Source organism: Taudactylus pleione, unplaced genomic scaffold (assembly GCF_031769625.1).
Source record: "Taudactylus pleione unplaced genomic scaffold, aTauple2 ptg000661l, whole genome shotgun sequence".
NCBI classification, from domain to species: domain Eukaryota; kingdom Metazoa; phylum Chordata; class Amphibia; order Anura; family Myobatrachidae; genus Taudactylus; species Taudactylus pleione.
In genome coordinates this window covers 434385-457830 of record NW_028285063.1, presented here as the reverse complement: position 1 = coordinate 457830, position 23446 = coordinate 434385, and the positions used below count along the sequence as shown (strand labels likewise).

The 23446-nt window shown below is 43.2% G+C and overlaps 1 protein-coding gene across 2 annotated transcripts in view; it reads right to left on the bottom strand.

The window, feature by feature from the left end:
- Positions 1 to 23446, bottom strand: part of EMILIN1 (elastin microfibril interfacer 1) — a 495028-nt gene that overhangs the window by 345573 nt on the left and 126009 nt on the right. For both annotated transcript variants that reach the window (XM_088455577.1, XM_088455578.1), the window contains one exon: positions 12656 to 12870. In XM_088455577.1, coding sequence (XP_088311703.1) covers positions 12656 to 12870 — 215 coding nt within the window. The remainder of the gene's footprint in view (positions 1 to 12655; positions 12871 to 23446) is intronic.

Sequence of the window (23446 nt, the reverse complement as noted above, 5' to 3'; positions counted from 1 at the left end):
CATCACCACCAGCTATACACACTAAATAATCTTCATCACCACCAGCTCCACACTAACACTATATATCCTTCACCACCACCAGCTCCACACTAACACTAAATAATCTTCATCACCACCAGGTCCAGACTAACGCTAAATAAACTTCAATACCACATGCTCCAGTTCCAGCACCACAAGTTCCAGCACCACCAGCTCCACACACTAACACTAAATGATCTTCATCACCACCAGCTCCACACTAACACTAAATAATCTTCATCACCACCAGCTCCACACTAACACTAAATAATCTTCATCACCACCAGGTCCACACTAACACTAAATAATCTTCATCACCACCAGGTCCACACTAACACTAAATAATCTTCATCACCACCAGGTCCACACTAACACTATATAATCTTCATCACCACATGCTCCAGCTCCAGCATCACAAGTTCCAGCACCACCAGCTACACACACTCACACTAAATAATCTTCATCACCACCAGCTCCACACTCACACTAAATAATCTTCATCACCACCAGCTCCACACTAACACTAAATATTCTTCATCACAACCAGCTCCACACTAACACTAAATAATCTTCATCACCACCAGGTCCACACTAACACTAAATAATCTTCATCACCACCAGGTCCACGCTAACGCTAAATAATCTTCATCACCACCAGCTACACACTAACACTAAATAATCTTCATCAGGGCCAGGTCCACGCTAACACTAAATAATCTTCATCACCACCAGCTACACACACTCACACTAAATAATCTTCCTCACCACCAGGTCCACACTCACACTAAATAATCTTCATCACCACATGCTCCAGTTCAAGCACCACAAGTTCCAGTACCACTAGCTACACACACTAACACTAAATAATCTTCATCACCACCAGCTCCACACTAGCACTAATAATCTTCATCACCACCAGGTCCACACTAGTACTAAATAATCTTCATCAAAACCAGCTACACACTAGTACTAAATAATCTTCATCACCACCAGGTCCACACTAACACTAAATAATCTTCATCACCACCAGCTCCACACTAACACTAAATAATCTTCATCACCACCAGCTACACACACTCACTCTAAATAATCTTCATCACCACATGCTCCAGTTCCAGCACCACAAGTTCCAGCACCACTAGCTACACACACTAACACTAAATAATCTTCATCACCACCAGGTCCACACTAGCACTAATAATCTTCATCACCACCAGGTCCACACTAACACTAATTAATCTTCATCACCACCAGCTCCACACTAAAACTAAATAATCTTCATCACCACCAGCTCCACACTAAAACTAAATAATCTTGATCACCACCAGGTCCACACTAACACTAAATAATCTTCATCACCACCAGCTACACACACTAACACTAAATAATCTTCATCACCACCAGCTACACACACTAACACTAAATAATCTTCATCACCACCAGGTCCACACTAACACTAAATAATCTTCATCACCACCAGGTCCACACTAACACTAAATAATCTTCATCACCACCAGCTCCACACTAACACTAAGTAATCTTCATCACCACAAGATCCACACATACACTAAATGATCTTCATCACCACCAGGTCGACACTAACACTAAATAATCTTCATCACCACCAGGTCCATACTAACACTAAATGATCTTCATCACCACCAGGTCCACACTAACACTAAATAATCTTCATCACAACCAGGTCCACACTAACGCTAAATAAACTTCAATTCCACATGCTCCAGTTCCAGCACCACAAGTTCCAGCACCACCAGCTACACACACTCACACTAAATGATTTTCATCACCACCAGGTCCACACTAACACTAAATAATCTTCATCACCACCAGCTCCACACTAACACTAAATAATCTGCATCACCACATGCTCGACACTAACACTAAATAATCTTCATCACCACCAGGTCCACACTAACACTAAATAATCTTCATCACCACCAGCTCCAGACTAACACTAAATAATCTTCATCACCTCCAGCTCCACACTAACACTAAATAATCTTCATAACAACCAGCTCCACACTAACACTAAATAATCTTCATCACCACCAGCTCCACACTAACACTAAATAATCTTCATCACCACCAGCTCCACACTAACACTAAATAATCTTCATCACCACCAGATACACACACTAACACTAAATAATCTTCATCACCACCAGCTCCACACTAACACTAAATATTGTTCATCACCACCAGGTCCACACTAACACTAAATATTCTTCATCACCACATGCTCCAGCACCACAAGTTCCAGCACCACCAGCTCCACACACTCACACTAAATAATCTTCATCACCACCAACTACACACACTAAATAATCTTCATCACCACCAGCTCCACACTAACACTATATATCCTTCACCACCACCAGCTCCACACTAACACTAAATAATCTTCATCACCACCAGGTCCAGACTAACGCTAAATAAACTTCAATACCACATGCTCCAGTTCCAGCACCACAAGTTCCAGTACCACCAGCTACACAGACTCACACTAAATGATCTTCATCACCACCAGGTCCACACTAACACTAAATAATCTTCATCACCACAAGGTCCACACTAATGCAAAATAAACTTCAATACCACATGCTCCAGTTCCAGCACCACAAGTTCCAGCACCACCAGCTTCACACACTCACACTAAATAATCTTCATCACCACCAGCTCCACACTAACACTAAATAATCTTCATCACCACCAGCTCCACACTAACACTAAATAATCTTCATCATCACCAGGTCCACTCTCACACTAAATAATCTTCATCACCACCAGGTCCACACTAACACTAAATAATCTTCATCACCACCAGGTCTACAATAACACTAAATAAAACTTCAATATCACATGCTCCAGTTCCAGCACCACCAGCTACACACACTCACACTAAATGATTTTCATCACCACCAGGTCCACACTAACACTAAATAATCTTCATCACCACCAGATACACACACTAACACTAAATAATCTTCATCACCACCAGCTACACACTAACACTGAATATTCTTCATCACCACCAGGTCACACTAACACTAAATATTCTTCATCACCACATGCTCCAGCACCACAAGTTCCAGCACCACCAGCTCCACACACTCACACTAAATGATTTTCATCACCACCAGGTCCACACTAACACTAAATAATCTTCATCACCACCAGGTCCACACTCACACTAAGTAATCTTCATCACCAACAGCTCCACACACTAACACTAAATGATCTTCATCACCACCAGCTCCACACTAACACTAAATAACCTTCATCACCACCAGCTACACACACTCACACTAAATAATCTTCATCACCACCAGGTCCACACTCACACTAAGTAATCTTCATCACCAACAGCTCCACACACTAACACTAAATGATCTTCATCACCACAAGCTCCACACTAACACTAAATATTATTCATCACCACCATGTCCTCTCTCACACTAAATAATCTTCATCACTACCAGCTCCACACTAACACTAAATAATCTTCATCACCACCAGGTCCACACTCACACTAAATAATCTTCATCACCACCAGGTCGACACTAACACTAAATAATCTTCATCTCCACCAGGTCCACACTAACACTAAATAATCTTCATCACCACCAGCTCCACACTAACACTAAATATCCTTCACCACCACTAGCTCCACACTAACACTAAATAATCTTCATCACCACAAGGTCCACACTAACGCTAAATAAACATCAATACCACATGCTCCAGTTCCAGCACCACAAGTTCCAGCACCACCAGCTACACACACTAATACTATAAAATCTTCATCACCACCAGGTCCACACTAACACTAAATAATCTTCACCACCAGGTCCACACTCACACTACATAATCTTCATCACCACCAGGTCCACACTAACACTAAATGATCTTCATTACCACCTGGTCGACACTAACACTAAATAATCTTCATCACCGCCAGGTCCACACTAACGCTAAATAAACATCAATACCACATGCTCCAGTTCCAGCACCTCTAGTTCCAGCACCACCAGCTACACACACTCACACTAAATGATTTTCTTCACCACCAGGTCCACACTAACACTAAATAATCTTCATCACCACCAGATACACACACTAACACTAAATAATCTTCATCACCACCAGCTTCACACTAACACTAAATATTTTTCATCACCACCAGGTCCACACTAACACTAAATATTCTTCATCACCACATGCTCCAGCACCACAAGTTCCAGCACCACCAGCTCCACACACTCACACTAAATAATCTTCATCACCACCAGCTACACACACTAAATAATCTTCATCACCACCAGCTCCACACTAACACTATATATCCTTCACCACCACCAGCTCCACACTAACACTAAATAATCTTCATCACCACCAGGTCCAGACTAACGCTAAATAAACTTCAATACCACATGCTCCAGTTACAGCACCACAAGTTCCAGCACCACCAGCTCCACACACTAACACTAAATGATCTTCATCACCACCAGCTCCACACTAACACTAAATAATCTTCATCACCACCAGCAACACACTAACACTAAATAATCTTCATCACCACCAGGTCCACACTAACACTAAATAATCTTCATCACCACCAGGTCCACACTAACACTAAATAATCTTCATCACCACCAGGTCCACACTAACACTAAATAATCTTCATCACCACATGCTCCAGCTCCAGCATCACAAGTTCCAGCACCACCAGCTACACACACTCACACTAAATAATCTTCATCACCACCAGCTCCACACTCACACTAAATAATCTTCATCACCACCAGCTCCACACTAACACTAAATATTCTTCATCACAACCAGCTCCACACTAACACTAAATAATCTTCATCACCACCAGGTCCACACTAACACTAAATAATCTTCATCACCACCAGGTCCACGCTAACGCTAAATAATCTTCATCACCACCAGCTACACACTAACACTAAATAATCTTCATCAGGGCCAGGTCCACGCTAACACTAAATAATCTTCATCACCACCAGCTACACACACTCACACTAAATAATCTTCCTCACCACCAGGTCCACACTCACACTAAATAATCTTCATCACCACATGCTCCAGTTCAAGCACCACAAGTTCCAGTACCACTAGCTACACACACTAACACTAAATAATCTTCATCACCACCAGCTCCACACTAGCACTAATAATCTTCATCACCACCAGGTCCACACTAGTACTAAATAATCTTCATCAAAACCAGCTACACACTAGTACTAAATAATCTTCATCACCACCAGGTCCACACTCACACTAAATAATCTTCATCACCACCAGTTCCACACTAACACTAAATAATCTTCATCACCACCAGCTCCACACTAACACTAAATAATCTTCATCATCACCAGGTCCACTCTCACACTAAATAATCTTCATCACCACCAGGTCCACACTAACACTAAATAATCTTCATCACCACCAGGTCTACAATAACACTAAATAAAACTTCAATACCACATGCTCCAGTTCCAGCACCACCAGCTACACACACTCACACTAAATGATTTTCATCACCACCAGGTCCACACTAACACTAAATAATCTTCATCACAAACAGATACACACACTAACACTAAATAATCTTCATCACCACCAGCTACACACTAACACTAAATAATCTTCATCATCACCAGGTCCACTCTCACACTAAATAATCTTCATCACCACCAGGTCACACTAACACTAAATATTCTTCATCACCACATGCTCCAGCACCACAAGTTCCAGCACCACCAGCTCCACACACTCACACTAAATGATTTTCATCACCACCAGGTCCACACTAACACTAAATAATCTTCATCACCACCAGGTCCACACTCACACTAAGTAATCTTCATCACCAACAGCTCCACACACTAACACTAAATGATCTTCATCACCACCAGCTCCACACTAACACTAAATAATCTTCATCACCACCAGCTACACACACTCACACTAAATAATCTTCATCACCACCAGGTCCACACTCACACTAAGTAATCTTCATCACCAACAGCTCCACACACTAACACTAAATGATCTTCATCACCACAAGCTCCACACTAACACTAAATATTATTCATCACCACCATGTCCTCTCTCACACTAAATAATCTTCATCACTACCAGCTCCACACTAACACTAAATAATCTTCATCACCACCAGGTCCACACTCACACTAAATAATCTTCATCACCACCAGGTCGACACTAACACTAAATAATCTTCATCTCCACCAGGTCCACACTAACACTAAATAATCTTCATCACCACCAGCTCCACACTAACACTAAATATCCTTCACCACCACTAGCTCCACACTAACACTAAATAATCTTCATCAACACAAGGTCCACACTAACGCTAAATAAACATCAATACCACATGCTCCAGTTCCAGCACCACAAGTTCCAGCACCACCAGCTACACACACTAATACTATAAAATCTTCATCACCACCAGGTCCACACTAACACTAAATAATCTTCACCACCAGGTCCACACTCACACTACATAATCTTCATCACCACCAGGTCCACACTAACACTAAATGATCTTCATTACCACCTGGTCGACACTAACACTAAATAATCTTCATCACTGCCAGGTCCACACTAACGCTAAATAAACATCAATACCACATGCTCCAGTTCCAGCACCTCTAGTTCCAGCACCACCAGCTACACACACTCACACTAAATGATTTTCTTCACCACCAGGTCCACACTAACACTAAATAATCTTCATCACCACCAGATACACACACTAACACTAAATAATCTTCATCACCACCAGGTTCACACTAACACTAAATATTTTTCATCACCACCAGGTCCACACTAACACTAAATATTCTTCATCACCACATGCTCCAGCACCACAAGTTCCAGCACCACCAGCTCCACACACTCACACTAAATAATCTTCATCACCACCAGCTACACACACTAAATAATCTTCATCACCACCAGCTCCACACTAACACTATATATCCTTCACCACCACCAGCTCCACACTAACACTAAATAATCTTCATCACCACCAGGTCCAGACTAACGCTAAATAAACTTCAATACCACATGCTCCAGTTCCAGCACCACAAGTTTCAGCACCACCAGCTACACACACTCACACTAAATGATCTTCATCACCACCAGGTCCACACTAACACTAAATAATCTTCATCACCACAAGGTCCACACTAATGCAAAATAAACTTTAATACCACATGCTCCAGTTCCAGCACCACAAGTTCCAGCGCCACCATCTACACACACTCACACTAAATAATCTTCATCACCACCAGCTCCACACTAACACTAAATAATCTTCATCACCACAAGGTCCACACTAACGCAAAATAAACTTCAATACCACATGCTCCAGTTCCAGCACCAAATGTTCCAGCACCTCCAGCTTCACAAACTCACACTAAATAATCTTCATCACCACCAGCTCCACACTAACACTAAATAATCTTCATCACCACCAGCTCCACACTAACAATAAATAATCTTCATCACCACCAGGTCCACTCTCACACTAAATAATCTTCATCACCACCAGGTCCACACTAACACTAAATAATCTTCATCACCACCAGGTCCACACTAACGCTAAATAATCTTCATCACCACCAGCTCCACACTAACACTAAATAATCTTCATCACCACCAGCTACACACACTCACACTAAATAATCTTCATCACCACCAGCTCCACACTAACACTAAATATTATTCATCACCACCATGTCCACTCTCACACTAAACAATCTTCATCACTACCAGCTTCACACTAACACTAAATAATCTTCATCACCACCAGGTCCACACTCACACTAAATAATCTTCATCACCACCAGGTCCACACTAACGCTAAATAATCTTCAATACCACATGCTCCAGTTCCAGCACCACAAGTTCCAGCACCACCAGCTACACAGACTCACACTAAATGATTTTCATCACCACCAGGTCCACACTAACACTAAATAATCTTCATCACCACAAGGTCCACACTAACACTAAATAATCTTCATCACCACCAGCTCCACACTAACACTAAATAATCTTCATCACCACCAGCTACACACACTCACACTAAATAATCTTGATCACCACCAGCTCCACACTAACACTAAATATTATTCTTCACCACCATGTCCACTCTCACACTAAATAATCTTCATCACTACCAGCTCCACACTAACACTAAATAATCTTCATCACCACCAGGTCCACACTCACACTAAATAATCTTCATCACCACCAGGTCGACACTAACACTAAATAATCTTCATCACCACCAGGTCCACACTAACACTAAATAATCTTCATCACCACTAGCTCCACACTAACACTAAATATCCTTCACCACCACCAGCTCCACACTAACACTAAAAAATCTTCATCACCACAAGGTCCACACTAACGCTAAATAAACTTCAATACCACATGCTCCAGTTCCAGCACCACAAGTTCCAGCACCACCAGCTACACACACTAACACTATATAATCTTCATCACCACCAGGTCCACACTAACACTAAATAATCTCTATCACCAGCAGGTCCACACTCACACTAAATAATCTTCATCACCACCAGGTCCACACTAACGCTAAATAATCTTCAATACCACATGCTCCAGTTCCAGCACCACAAGTTCCAGCACCACCAGCTACACAGACTCACACTAAATGATTTTCATCACCACCAGGTCCACACTAACACTAAATAATCTTCATCACCACCAGCTCCACACTAACACTAAATAATCTTCATCACCAACAGCTACACACACTCACACTAAATAATCTTGATCACCACCAGCTCCACACTAACACTAAATATTATTCATCACCACCATGTCCACTCTCACACTAAATAATCTTCATCACTACCAGCTCCACACTAACACTAAATAATCTTCATCACCACCAGGTCCACACTCACACTAAATAATCTTCATCACCACCAGGTCGACACTAACACTAAATAATCTTCATCACCACCAGGTCCACACTAACACTAAATAATCTTCATCACCACCAGCTCCACACTAACACTAAATATCCTTCACCACCACCAGCTCCACACTAACACTAAATAATCTTCATCACCACAAGGTCCACACTAACGCTAAATAAACTTCAATACCACATGCTCCAGTTCCAGCACCACAAGTTCCAGCACCACCAGCTACACACACTAGCACTATATAATCTTCATCACAACCAGGTGCACACTAACACTAAGTAATCTTCATCACCACCAGGTCCACACTCACACTAAATAATCTTCACCACCAGGTCCACACTCACACTACATAATCTTCATCACCACCAGGTCCACACTAACACTAAATGATCTTCATCACCACCAGGTCGACACTAACACTAAATAATCTTCATCACCACCAGGTCCACACTAACGCTAAATAATCTTCAATACCACATGCTCCAGTTCCAGCACCACAAGTTCCAGCACCACCAGCTACACACACTCACACTAAAGGATTTTCATCACCACCAGGTCCACACTAACACTAAATAATCTTCATCACCACCAGATACACACACTAACACTAAATAATCTTCATCACCACCAGCTCCACACTAACACTAAATATTCTTCATCACCACCAGGTCCACACTAACACTAAATATTCTTCATCACCACAAGTTCCAGCACCACCAGCTCCACACACTCACACTAAATAATCTTCATCACCACCAGCTACACACACTAAATAATCTTCATCACCACCAGCTCCACACTAACACTAAATATCCTTCACCAACACCAGCTCCACACTAACTCTAAATATTCTTCATCACCACCAGGTCCAGACTAACACTAAATAATCTTCATCACCACAAGGTCCACACTAACGCTAAATAAACTTCAATACCACATGCTCCTGTTCCAGCACCACAAGTTCCAGCTCCACCAGCTACACACACTCACACTAAATGATCTTCATCACCACCAGGTCCACACTAACACTAAATAATCTTCATCACCACAAGGTCCACACTAACGCTAAATAAACTTCAATACCACATGCTCCAGTTCCAGCACCACAAGTTCCAGCACCACCAGCTACACAGACTCACACTAAATGATCTTCATCACCACCAGCTCCACACTAGCACTAAATAATCTTCATCACCACAAGGTCCACACTAACGCAAAATAAACTTCAATACCACATGCTCCAGTTCCAGCACCACAAGTTCCAGCACCACCAGCTTCACACACTCACACTAAATAATCTTCATCACCACCAGCTCCACACTAACACTAAATATTCTTCATCACCACCAGCTCCACACTAACACTAAATAATCTTCATCACCACCAGGTCCACTCTCACACTAAATAATCTTCATCACCACCAGGTCCACACTAACACTAAAAAATCTTCATCACCACCAGGTCCCCACTAACGCTAAATAAACTTCAATACCACATGCTCCAGTTCCAGCACCACAAGTTCCAGCACCACCAGCTACACACTCTCACACTAAATGATTTTCATCACCACCAGCTCCACACTAACACTAAATAATCTTCATCACCACCAGGTCCACACTAACACTAAATAATCTTCATCACCACCAGATACACACACTAACACTAAATAATCTTCATCACCACCAGCTCCACACTAACACTAAATATTCTTCATCACCACCAGGTCCACACTAACACTAAATATTCTTCATCACCACCAGGTCCACACTAACACTAAATATTCTTCATCACCACATGCTCCAGCACCACAAGTTCCAGCACCACCAGCTCTACACACTCACACTAAATGATTTTCATCACCACCAGGTAACACTAACACTAAATAATCTTCATCACCACCAGATACACACACTAACACTAAATAATCTTCATCACCACCAGGTCCACACTCACACTAAGTAATCTTCATCACCACCAGCTCCACACACTAACACTAAATGATCTTCATCACCACCAGCTCCACACTAACACTAAATAATCTTCATCACCACCAGGTCCACTCTCACAATAAATAATCTTCATCACCACCAGGTCCACACTCACAATAAATAATCTTCATAACCACATGCTCCAGTTCCAGCACCACAAGTTCCAGCTACACAAGCTCCTGCTTTAGCTCTCCAGCAGTTCCAGGTTGAGCATTTCATTAAGGCTAATTAGATTCTATTGTTAGAGATGGACTTGGCAGACCATGATGAGGTGTGCTAAATGGATTATTTGCAATCAGAGTCCTATTTATCAGGCCCCTTTTCCCTTACAATAATGCATAAACAATGATCTCTGCATGACTTGACCATCCAGCTAAGAATGGGCAGACACAGGTGGTATCTCGGCATTATGATAATTACCCCTGCAGACCAATGTCCCCTTTATTATAATGGAGACTGTTGAGCTTTTCTGTGCTTGGGCCTAGTTAATGCCAACTTGATTATGTTAGCGGTTTTGTGTTAATAAAGACATTATCACTGGATTGGGAGCTTCTGGAACCACCCTGGCAGCCTCCATCCTCCTCTCCTCCAATATGGCTACACATGTCCTAGCCGGCAGTAAGAGATCAGTGACAGCCAGGCTCTCCACTGGGATAGAAACATCCCTGATTGCCATGATATCTGTAAAATGCTAGATGGGCCTCAGGGGGTCATTCAGACCCGCTCGTGAGCGGCAGTACACTCGCAAGCGGGTCGATGTTCCCCCACTGCGCATGCGCACGACGGAGGGAGCTCCGTCATGCGCATGCGCGAGACCCGGCGAGTGATGGGCTCTCCATTGCTCCGGGTCTCGCACCAAAGGGAGCGTGCTGTCGATGTTGATTGACAGCACGTCCCCTTTGGTGGGCGTGCCTGCCAGACGGAGGCGTTCCCATGGGAACGACTATAGTCTCAAGCCGGCCCCACTGACATCACTAGTGATGTCAGTGGGAGTGATTTTGGCTCTGATAGAGCCAAAATCACTCCAGGGCTTGCGGCAGCGAGACCCTACCGCAGGGTCTCTGTCGCAAGCCCGATGGTCGCGATGGTCAAGACCATTGTGACCATCATCATGGACGCTCGCTATAGCTGTGGGTGGTAACCCACAGCTATGCGAGCGTCCATGAGAGCGCTCCAAAAAAAGGTAGGAGGGCCCTGATTCAGAGCGAGCGCTCTGGTCAGAGTGTTCAGCTCTGAATCAGGCCCTCAGTCTGCAATGTGAGGTTTAATACATTTTCCCTCATTTTTTGCAGAACATAATGGTGAACGTTTGATATTGGCAGACACTTTTTTTTTGTTTATTATTATCATTAACATATTTAATAATTGAAAAGAAGTTCTCAAACTTTTTCTTAAATAAAACATGTTTTTACTAACACTTTTCTTCATATTTTGAAAATATTCCTCAATTAATCCTGTTCTACTTTGTTGGGTCAGGGCACTGATGCAGAATGTATTAGGTACTGTATATAAGGGAATTGATTTATATATTATTATAGTATGTTCCACCTTTTGAGATGAAAGTGCTCAGCAAGACTGGATGAAGACTGTGTAAGAAGCATTTCGACTTACCGTTTCCTCCCGATCCACTCAGGTGGTTCCCACCACTGAATCCAGAAATATTAGGCCTTACAGGCCGTGGCCGGGGTCTAGTGGTTGTGATCTGAGGTCCACCCGCTGGCCCCTCCATGCAGTCATCTCCGGAATATCCTTGACAACACTTCCATTCCATGTCTGTCACGGTCTTGTAGGCTACTTTGTATCGTGGTCTCACAAAGCTGCGGTACCTGAGAGAAGATACGAGATGGTGCTTATGAAGGCAGCAAATGTTTCTGGGCTATGCACAATATATGACCCTACATTGAGGACATCTCTCCATGGCGTAGAGGTTAGCATTAATGCCTCACAGCAATGAGGTTTGATTCCGAACGGGGCCCCAGCTGTGTGGAGTTTGTATGTCCTGACCATGTTTGTGTGGGTTTCCTCTGGGTGCTACGGTTTCCTTCATTACTCCAAAAACATACTGGTAGATTAATTGGTTTCTGACAAAAATGAACCATTGTGTGGGCAGGGGCTGGGGTAGGGGCAGCGGCTGGGGCAGGGGCTGAGGTAGGGGCAGGGTCAGGGGCTGGGGATGGTCAGGGGCTGGGGTAGGGGTAGCGGCAGGGGCTGGGGTAGGGGCAGGGGATGGTCAGGGGCTGGGGTAGGGGAAAGGGCTGGGGCAGAGTCAGGAGAAGGGGCTGTGGCAGGGTCAGGGGTAGGGGATGCTGCAGGGTCAGGGGCTGGTACTATGAATACTCAGTAAAGTGCTGTGAATATTTGTGTGTGCTATGTAAATAACTTACTTTGGTTTATCTGTGCGGAGGGTTAATATGATGATATTTTATTATTACACCCTGATGGTTTAGTCTCACCCCATTGTCACGTGGTCGGAATAAGTGTAAGACAGAAGCATCATTAGGAAGGTCGTTCTCCTGTCCTATCACAGCTGCCGGCTCCTGTACTGTAAGGAACGATGCCCAGGATCAAAGTTTTAATGTGGTTTCAACATTATCGGTTATTTTGGCCGCAGGACGCTATCAGTGGTCATTACCTGTATGATATGAGCCATCTGCCTCCATGTTTCCTAGGGAGCACCAGACAGTCACACTACAGAGTGCGGGTTCAGTTTACTGATCTTAGGGGCTGATTGTTGCCTCCGCCTGCATCGCAGACCACGAACTAGCCACAGCGATCGCAGAGGCTACGCAGACCCATCGCAGAGTGATTGACAGAAATTGACATCTGTGGGTGGTGACGGGGGTGGGTGGTCGGGGAAATGCATACTGTTCCAGGGGGTATGCATAAGTTAGCCAATCTGATTGGATACGCAGTATGAGGTCTCATAGTGTGTGTGGCTGTTAGCAATTTCTGAGTAAGTTCAGAGCTTGTACAAGTGTGCGTGAGGCTCCGATGGTACGCAATTGTACTGATGGTTTTGCAGTCTTGCTATACATTACTGATGTGTGTAAGGTAAGTTGTGCGTCCCTGTGTAGTGCTGCGAGGGAATAGCGATCACAATGAATTAGCATACTATCACAGTCTTGCTATACATTACTGATGTGTGTAAGGTAAGGTGTGCGTCCCTGTGTAGTGCTGCGAGGGAATATCGATCACAATGAATTAGCATACTATCACAGTCTTGCTATACATTACTGATGTGTGTAAGGTAAGGTGTGCGTCCTTGTATAGTGCTGCGAGGGAATAGCGATCACAATGAATTAGCATACTATCACAGTCTTGCTATACATTACCGATGTGTGTAAGGTAAGGTGTGCGTCCTTGTGTAGTGCTGCGAGGGAATAGCGATCACAATGAATTAGCATACTATCACAGTCTTGCTATACATTACTGATGTGTGTAAGGTAAGGTGTGCGTCCTTGTATAGTGCTGCGAGGGAATAGTGATCACAATGAATTAGTATACTATCACAGTCTTGCTATACATTACTGATGTGTGTAAGGTAAGGTGTGCATCCTTGTGTAGTGCTGCGAGGGAATAGCGATCACAATGAATTAGCATACTATCACAGTCTTGCTATACATTACTGATGTGTGTAAGGTAAGGTGTGCGTCCTTGTATAGTGCTGCGAGGGAATAGCGATCACAATGAATTAGCATACTATCACAGTCTTGCTATACATTACTGATGTGTGTAAGGTAAGGTGTGCGTCCTTGTGTAGTGCTGCGAGGGAATAGCGATCACAATGAATTAGCATACTATCACAGTCTTGCTATACATTACTGATGTGTGTAAGGTAAGGTGTGCGTCCTTGTATAGTGCTGCGAGGGAATATCGATCACAATGAATTAGCATACTATCACAGTCTTGCTATACATTACTGATGTGTGTAAGGTAAGGTGTGCGTCCTTGTATAGTGCTGCGAGGGAATAGCGATCACAATGAATTAGCATACTATCACAGTCTTGCTATACATTACTGATGTGTGTAAGGTAAGGTGTGCGTCCTTGTATAGTGCTGCGAGGGAATAGCGATCACAATGAATTAGCATACTATAACAGTCTTGCTATACATTACTGATGTGTGTAAGGTAAGGTGTGCGTCCTTGTATAGTGCTGCGAGGGAATAGCGATCACAATGAATTAGCATACTATCACAGTCTTGCTATACATTACTGATGTGTGTATGGTAAGGTGTGCGTCCTTGTGTAGTGCTGCGAGGGAATAGCGATCACAATGAATTAGCATACTATCACAGTCTTGCTATACATTACTGATGTGTGTAAGGTAAGGTGTGCGTCCTTGTATAGTGCTGCGAGGGAATAGCGATCACAATGAATTAGCATACTATCACAGTCTTGCTATACATTACTGATGTGTGTAAGGTAAGGTGTGCGTCCTTGTGTAGTGCTGCGAGGGAATAGCGATCACAATGAATTAGCATACTATCACAGTCTTGCTATACATTACTGATGTGTGTAAGGTAAGGTGTGCGTCCTTGTGTAGTGCTGCGAGGGAATAGCGATCACAATGAATTAGCATACTATAACAGTCTTGCTATATATTACTGATGTGTGTAAGGTAAGGTGTGCGTCCTTGTATAGTGCTGCGAGGGAATAGCGATCACAATGAATTAGCATACTATCACAGTCTTGCTATACATTACTGATGTGTGTATGGTAAGGTGTGCGTCCTTGTGTAGCGCTGCGAGGGAATAGCGATCACAATGAATTAGCATACTATCACAGTCTTGCTATACATTACTGATGTGTGTAAGGTAAGGTGTGCGTCCTTGTGTAGTGCTGCGAGGGAATAGCGATCACAATGAATTAGCATACTATAACAGTCTTGCTATACATTACTGATGTGTGTATGGTAAGGTGTGCGTCCTTGTGTAGCGCTGCGAGGGAATAGCGATCACAATGAATTAGCATACTATCACAGTCTTGCTATACATTACTGATGTGTGTAAGGTAAGGTGTGCGTCCTTGTGTAGTGCTGCGAGGGAATAGCGATCACAATGAATTAGCATACTATCACAGTCTTGCTATACATTACTGATGTGTGTAAGGTAAGGTGTGCGTCCCTGTGTAGTGCTGCGAGGGAATAGCGATCACAATGAATTAGCATACTATCACAGTCTTGCTATACATTACTGATGTGTGTAAGGTAAGGTGTGCGTCCTTGTATAGTGCTGCGAGGGAATAGCGATCACAATGAATTAGCATACTATCACAGTCTTGCTATACATTACTGATGTGTGTAAGGTAAGGTGTGCGTCCCTGTGTAGTGCTGCGAGGGAATAGCGATCACAATGAATTAGCATACTATCACAGTCTTGCTATATATTACTGATGTGTGTAAGGTAAGGTGTGCGTCCTTGTGTAGTGCTGCGAGGGAATAGCGATCACAATGAATTAGCATACTATCACAGTCTTGCTATACATTACTGATGTGTGTAAGGTAAGGTGTGCGTCCTTGTGTAGTGCTGCGAGGGAATAGCGATCACAATGAATTAGCATACTATCACAGTCTTGCTATACATTACTGATGTGTGTAAGGTAAGGTGTGCGTCCTTGTGTAGTGCTGCGAGGGAATAGCGATCACAATGAATTAGCATACTATCACAGTCTTGCTATACATTACTGATGTGTGTAAGGTAAGGTGTGCGTCCTTGTATAGTGCTGCGAGGGAATAACGATCACAATGAATTAGCATACTATCACAGTCTTGCGATACATTACTGATGTGTGTAAGGTAAGGTGTGCGTCCTTGTATAGTGCTGCGAGGGAATAGCGATCACAATGAATTAGTATACTATCACAGTCTTGCTATACATTACTGATGTGTGTAAGGTGTGCGTCCTTGTGTAGTGCTGCGAGGGAATAGCGATCACAATGAATTAGCATACTATCACAGTCTTGCTATACATTACTGATGTGTGTAAGGTAAGGTGTGCGTCCTTGTATAGTGCTGCGAGGGAATAGCGATCACAATGAATTAGCATACTATCACAGTCTTGCTATACATTACTGATGTGTGTAAGGTAAGGTGTGCGTCCTTGTATAGTGCTGCGAGGGAATAGCGATCACAATGAATTAGCATACTATCACAGTCTTGCTATACATTACTGATGTGTGTAAGGTAATGTGTGCGTCCTTGTATAGTGCTGCGAGAGAATAGCGATCACAATGAATTAGCATACTATCACAGTCTTGCTATACATTACTGATGTGTGTAAGGTAAGGTGTGCGTCCTTGTATAGTGCTGCGAGGGAATAGCGATCACAATGAATTAGCATACTATCACAGTCTTGCTATACATTACTGATGTGTGTAAGGTAAGGTGTGCGTCCCTGTGTAGTGCTGCGAGGGAATAGCGATCACAATGAATTAGCATACTATCACAGTCTTGCTATACATTACTGATGTGTGTAAGGTAAGGTGTGCGTCCTTGTATAGTGCTGCGAGGGAATAGCGATCACAATGAATTAGCATACTATCACAGTCTTGCTATATATTACTGATGTGTGTAAGGTAAGGTGTGCGTCCTTGTGTAGTGCTGCGAGGGAATAGCGATCACAATGAATTAGCATACTATCACAGTCTTGCTATACATTACTGATGTGTGTAAGGTAAGGTGTGCGTCCTTGTATAGTGCTGCGAGGGAATAGCGATCACAATGAATTAGCATACTATCACAGTCTTGCTATACATTACTGATGTGTGTAAGGTAAGGTGTGCGTCCTTGTATACTGCTGCGAGGGAATAGCGATCACAATGAATTAGCATACTATCACAGTCTTGCTATACATTACTGATGTGTGTAAGGTAATGTGTGCGTCCTTGTATAGTGCTGCGAGGGAATAGCGATCACAATGAATTAGCATACTATCACAGTCTTGCTATACATTACTGATGTGTGTAAGGTAAGGTGTGCGTCCTTGTATAGTGCTGCGAGGGAATAGCGATCACAATGAATTAGCATACTATCACAGTCTTGCTATACATTACTGATGTGTGTAAGGTAAGGTGTGCGTCCCTGTGTAGTGCTGCGAGGGAATAGCGATCACAATGAATTAGCATACTATCACAGTCTTGCTATATATTGCTGATGTGTGTAAGGTAAGGTGTGCGTCCTTGTGTAGTGCTGCGAGGGAATAGCGATCACAATGAATTAGCATACTATCACAGTCTTGCTATACATTACTGATGTGTGTAAGGTAAGGTGTGCGTCCTTGTATAGTGCTGCGAGGGAATAGCGATCACAATGAATTAGTATACTATCACAGTCTTGCTATACATTACTGATGTGTGTAAGGTGTGCGTCCTTGTGTAGTGCTGCGAGGGAATAGCGATCACAATGAATTAGCATACTATCACAGTCTTGCTATACATTACTGATGTGTGTAAGGTAAGGTGTGCGTCCTTGTATAGTGCTGCGAGGGAATAGCGATCACAATGAATTAGCATACTATCACAGTCTTGCTATACATTACTGATGTGTGTAAGGTAAGGTGTGCGTCCTTGTATAGTGCTGCGAGGGAATAGCGATCACAATGAATTAGCATACTATCACAGTCTTGCTATACATTACTGATGTGTGTAAGGTAATGTGTGCGTCCTTGTATAGTGCTGCGAGAGAATAGCGATCACAATGAATTAGCATACTATCACAGTCTTGCTATACATTACTGATGTGTGTAAGGTAAGGTGTGCGTCCTTGTATAGTGCTGCGAGGGAATAGCGATCACAATGAATTAGCATACTATCACAGTCTTGCTATACATTACTGATGTGTGTAAGGTAAGGTGTGCGTCCCTGTGTAGTGCTGCGAGGGAATAGCGATCACAATGAATTAGCATACTATCACAGTCTTGCTATACATTACTGATGTGTGTAAGGTAAGGTGTGCGTCCTTGTATAGTGCTGCGAGGGAATAGCGATCACAATGAATTAGCATACTATCACAGTCTTGCTATATATTACTGATGTGTGTAAGGTAAGGTGTGCGTCCTTGTGTAGTGCTGCGAGGGAATAGCGATCACAATGAATTAGCATACTATCACAGTCTTGCTATACATTACTGATGTGTGTAAGGTAAGGTGTGCGTCCTTGTATAGTGCTGCGAGGGAATAGCGATCACAATGAATTAGCATACTATCACAGTCTTGCTATACATTACTGATGTGTGTAAGGTAAGGTGTGCGTCCTTGTATAGTGCTGCGAGGGAATAGCGATCACAATGAATTAGCATACTATCACAGTCTTGCTATACATTACTGATGTGTGTAAGGTAATGTGTGCGTCCTTGTATAGTGCTGCGAGGGAATAGCGATCACAATGAATTAGCATACTATCACAGTCTTGCTATACATTACTGATGTGTGTAAGGTAAGGTGTGCGTCCTTGTATAGTGCTGCGAGGGAATAGCGATCACAATGAATTAGCATACTATCACAGTCTTGCTATACATTACTGATGTGTGTAAGGTAAGGTGTGCGTCCCTGTGTAGTGCTGCGAGGGAATAGCGATCACAATGAATTAGCATACTATCACAGTCTTGCTATATATTACTGATGTGTGTAAGGTAAGGTGTGCGTCCTTGTGTAGTGCTGCGAGGGAATAGCGATCACAATGAATTAGCATACTATCACAGTCTTGCTATACATTACTGATGTGTGTAAGGTAAGGTGTGCGTCCTTGTATAGTGCTGCGAGGGAATAGCGATCACAATGAATTAGCATACTATCGCAGTTGCGTATGGTAGTGAATTAGCCCCTTAGTCCTCACTCTGGTCTTCTTGCAATTTGAAACTCCGATTTAAGAACTGTATTTTGCGTTTCGGGACACATTTAAGTCCATGTCCTCTTGAATTCAGGTGCTGTGAGGGTCAGAAATGTCTGGAAACTATGTTAGTGATGTAATAATACTATAGGAACTAGGGGTGTGCACCGGCCACTTTTCGTGTTTTGTGTTTTGGTTTTGGATCTGGATCTTTCTTCGTGTTTTGGATCTGGATTGGTTTTGCCAAAACCACCCTTCCGTGTTTTGGGTTCTGGGTTTTGTGTTTTGGATCTGTATTTTTTTGAAAAAAAGCATAAAAACAGCTAAAATCACAGAATTTGTAGGTTTTTCTGCTCCTATGCTATTATTAACCTCAATAACCTTAATTTCCACTCATTTCCAGTCTATTCTGAATACCTCACACCTCACAATAGTGTTTTTATGTCCAAAAGGTTGCACCGAGGTAGCTGGATGACTATGCTAAGCGACACGAGTGGGCGGCACAAACACGTGACCCATCTAGGCGTGAAACTGCAGTGGCAGACAGGATGGCATTGAAAAACTAGGCCCCAAACTGTACATAATGCAAAGAAAAAAAAGAGGTGCAAGATGGAATTGTCCTTGGGCCCTCCCACCCACCCTTATGTTGTATAAACAGGACATGCACACTTTAACAAACCAATCATTTCAGCGCCAGGGTCTGCCACACAACTGTGGCTGAAATGATTGGTTCGTTTGGGCCCCCACAAAACAAGCTGGCAATTAATCTGTCCCTGCACAAACTGGCTCTACGGAGGCAAGAAGTCGTCCTCATCCTCCTCATCCACAGATTCCTCACCCTCTTCAGTGTTATGTACATCCTCATCCTCACAGAGTATTAATTCGTCCCTGCTGGAACCACAGGTCCCTCTGTACGTTCTGGAGGCTGGTCTCCCTGGAAGAGTTGATCATTCATTTTATGAACATCATCTTCTCCACATTTTGTGGAAGCAACCTCCTACGCCTTTCGCTAACAAGGTTCCCGGCTGCACTAAACACTCTTTCGGAGTACACACTGGAGGGGGGGCAACTCAGGTAAAATAGAGCCAGTTTGTACAGGGACCTCCAAATTGCTTCTTTTTCCTGCCAGTACAGGTACGGACTGTCTGACATGCCTACTTGGATGCTGTCACCGATGTAATCCTTTAACAGACAGACGCACGCTTGTCGCTGCTGCTTTGAGGATTCAAGTGCGGCTACAGCCCACACAATTCACAAAGACAGAAAAAAAAAAGAATATTTTTATTGTTTGTGGAGCACACTTTGAGGGTTACACCACCCTTTAACAGACAGACGCACGCTTGTCGCTGCTGCTTTGAGGATGCAAGTGCGGCTACAGCCCACACAATTCACAAAGACAGAAAAAAGAAGAAGAATATTTTAATTGTTTGTGTAGAACACTTTGAGGTGTCACCACCCTTTAACAGACAGACGCACGCTTGTCGCTGCTGCTTTAAGGATGCAGGTGCGGCTACAGCCCACACAATTCACATAGACAGAAAAAAAAAGAACAATATTTTAATTGTTTGTGTAGCACACTTTGAGGGTGTCACCACCCTTTAACAGACAGACGCACGCTTGTCGCTGCTGCTTTGAGGATGCAAGTGTGGCTACATCGCACACAAGTCACAAACACATTAAAAATATAGTTTTTTATTTTTTGGAACACTTTGAGAGTTACACCACCCTTTAACAGACAGACGCACGCTTGTCGCTGCTGCTTTAAGGATGCAGGTGCGGCTACAGCCCACACATTTCACAAAGACCGAAAAAAAAAGAACAATATTTTAATTGTTTGTGTAGAACACTTTGAGGGTGTCACCACCCTTTAACAGACAGACGCACGCTTGTCGCTGCTGCTTTAAGGATGCAGGTGCGGCTACAGCCCACACAATTCACATAGACAGAAAAAAGAAGAATATTTTTATTGTTTGTGTAGCACACTTTGAGGGTGTCACCACCCTTTAACAGACAGACGCACGCTTGTCGCTGCTGCTTTAAGGATGCAGGTGCGGCTACATCGCACACAAGTCACAAACACATTAAAAAAATAGTTTTTTATTTTTTGGAGCACTTTGAGAGTTACACCACCCTTTAACAGACAGACGCACGCTTGTCGCTGCTGCTTTAAGGATGCAGGTGCGGCTACAGCCCACACATTTCACAAAGACCGAAAAAAAAAGAACAATATTTTAATTGTTTGTGTAGAACACTTTGAGGGTGTCACCACCCTTTAACAGACAGACGCACGCTTGTCGCTGCTGCTTTAAGGATGCAGGTGCGGCTACAGCCCACACATTTCACAAAGACCAAAAAAAAAAGAACAATATTTTAATTGTTTGTGTAGCACACTTTGAGGGTGTCACCACCCTTTAACAGACAGACGCACGCTTGTTGCTGCTGCTTTAAGGATGCAGGTGCGGCTACAGCCCACACAATTCACAAAGACAGAAAAAAAAAGAACAATATTTTATTGTTTGTGTAGCACACTTTGAGGGTGTCACCACCCTTTAACAGACAGACGCACGCTTGTCGCTGCTGCTTTAAGGATGCAGGTGCGGCTACAGCCCACACATTTCACAAAGACCAAAAAAAAAAGAACAATATTTTAATTGTTTGTGTAGCACACTTTGAGGGTGTCACCACCCTTTAACAGACAGACGCACGCTTGTCGCTGCTGCTTTAAGGATGCAGGTGCGGCTACAGCCCACACAATTCACAAAGACAGAAAAAAAAGAACAATATTTTAATTGTTTGTGTAGCACACTTTGAGGGTGTCACCACCCTTTAACAGACAGACGCACGCTTGTCGCTGCTGCTTTAAGGATGCAGGTGCGGCTACAGCCCACACAATTCACAAAGACAGAAAAAAAAGAACAATATTTTAATTGTTTGTGTAGCACACTTTGAGGGTGTCACCACCCTTTAACAGACAGACGCACGCTTGTCGCTGCTGCTTTGAGGCTGCAGGTGGAATCTAGACGGGATTTGGAACCGAGGACACACTACCTCCATCAATTGTCTAAATCCCACTGCACTAATGTCGGATACCGGACGCACGTCTAACACCAACATAGCAGTCAAGGCCTCAGTTATACGTTTTGCTTCAGGATGACTGCTGTCGTACTTCATCCTCATCGCTAGGGACTGTTGGAGGGTCAATTGTTTAGTAAAAGTAGTGATGTTCCTACTTCCTCTCTGGGATGATGAACAACTCCCAGCAGCAGCAACAGCACTAGGAGGAAGTGGTTCTTGATCTTTCCCTATTTTATTTTTATCGGAGAAAGTTTGGTCCTCCATTTATGTTATATTGATATATATACGTGCGGCTAAAGCGCACACAAACACAGAAAATATTATTTTATTATTGCTGGAGAGTAGTGCACTTTGTGGGTTACACCACCCTTTAAGAAATGAGCCAGCCGGCTCTTTACTTATGGGACACAGGCGCACGCTTGGCGCTGCTCCTTTGTTGATGCACGTGCAGCCACAGTGCACACAATTCACAAACACAGAAAATAATTTTTTTTTTGGTTTGG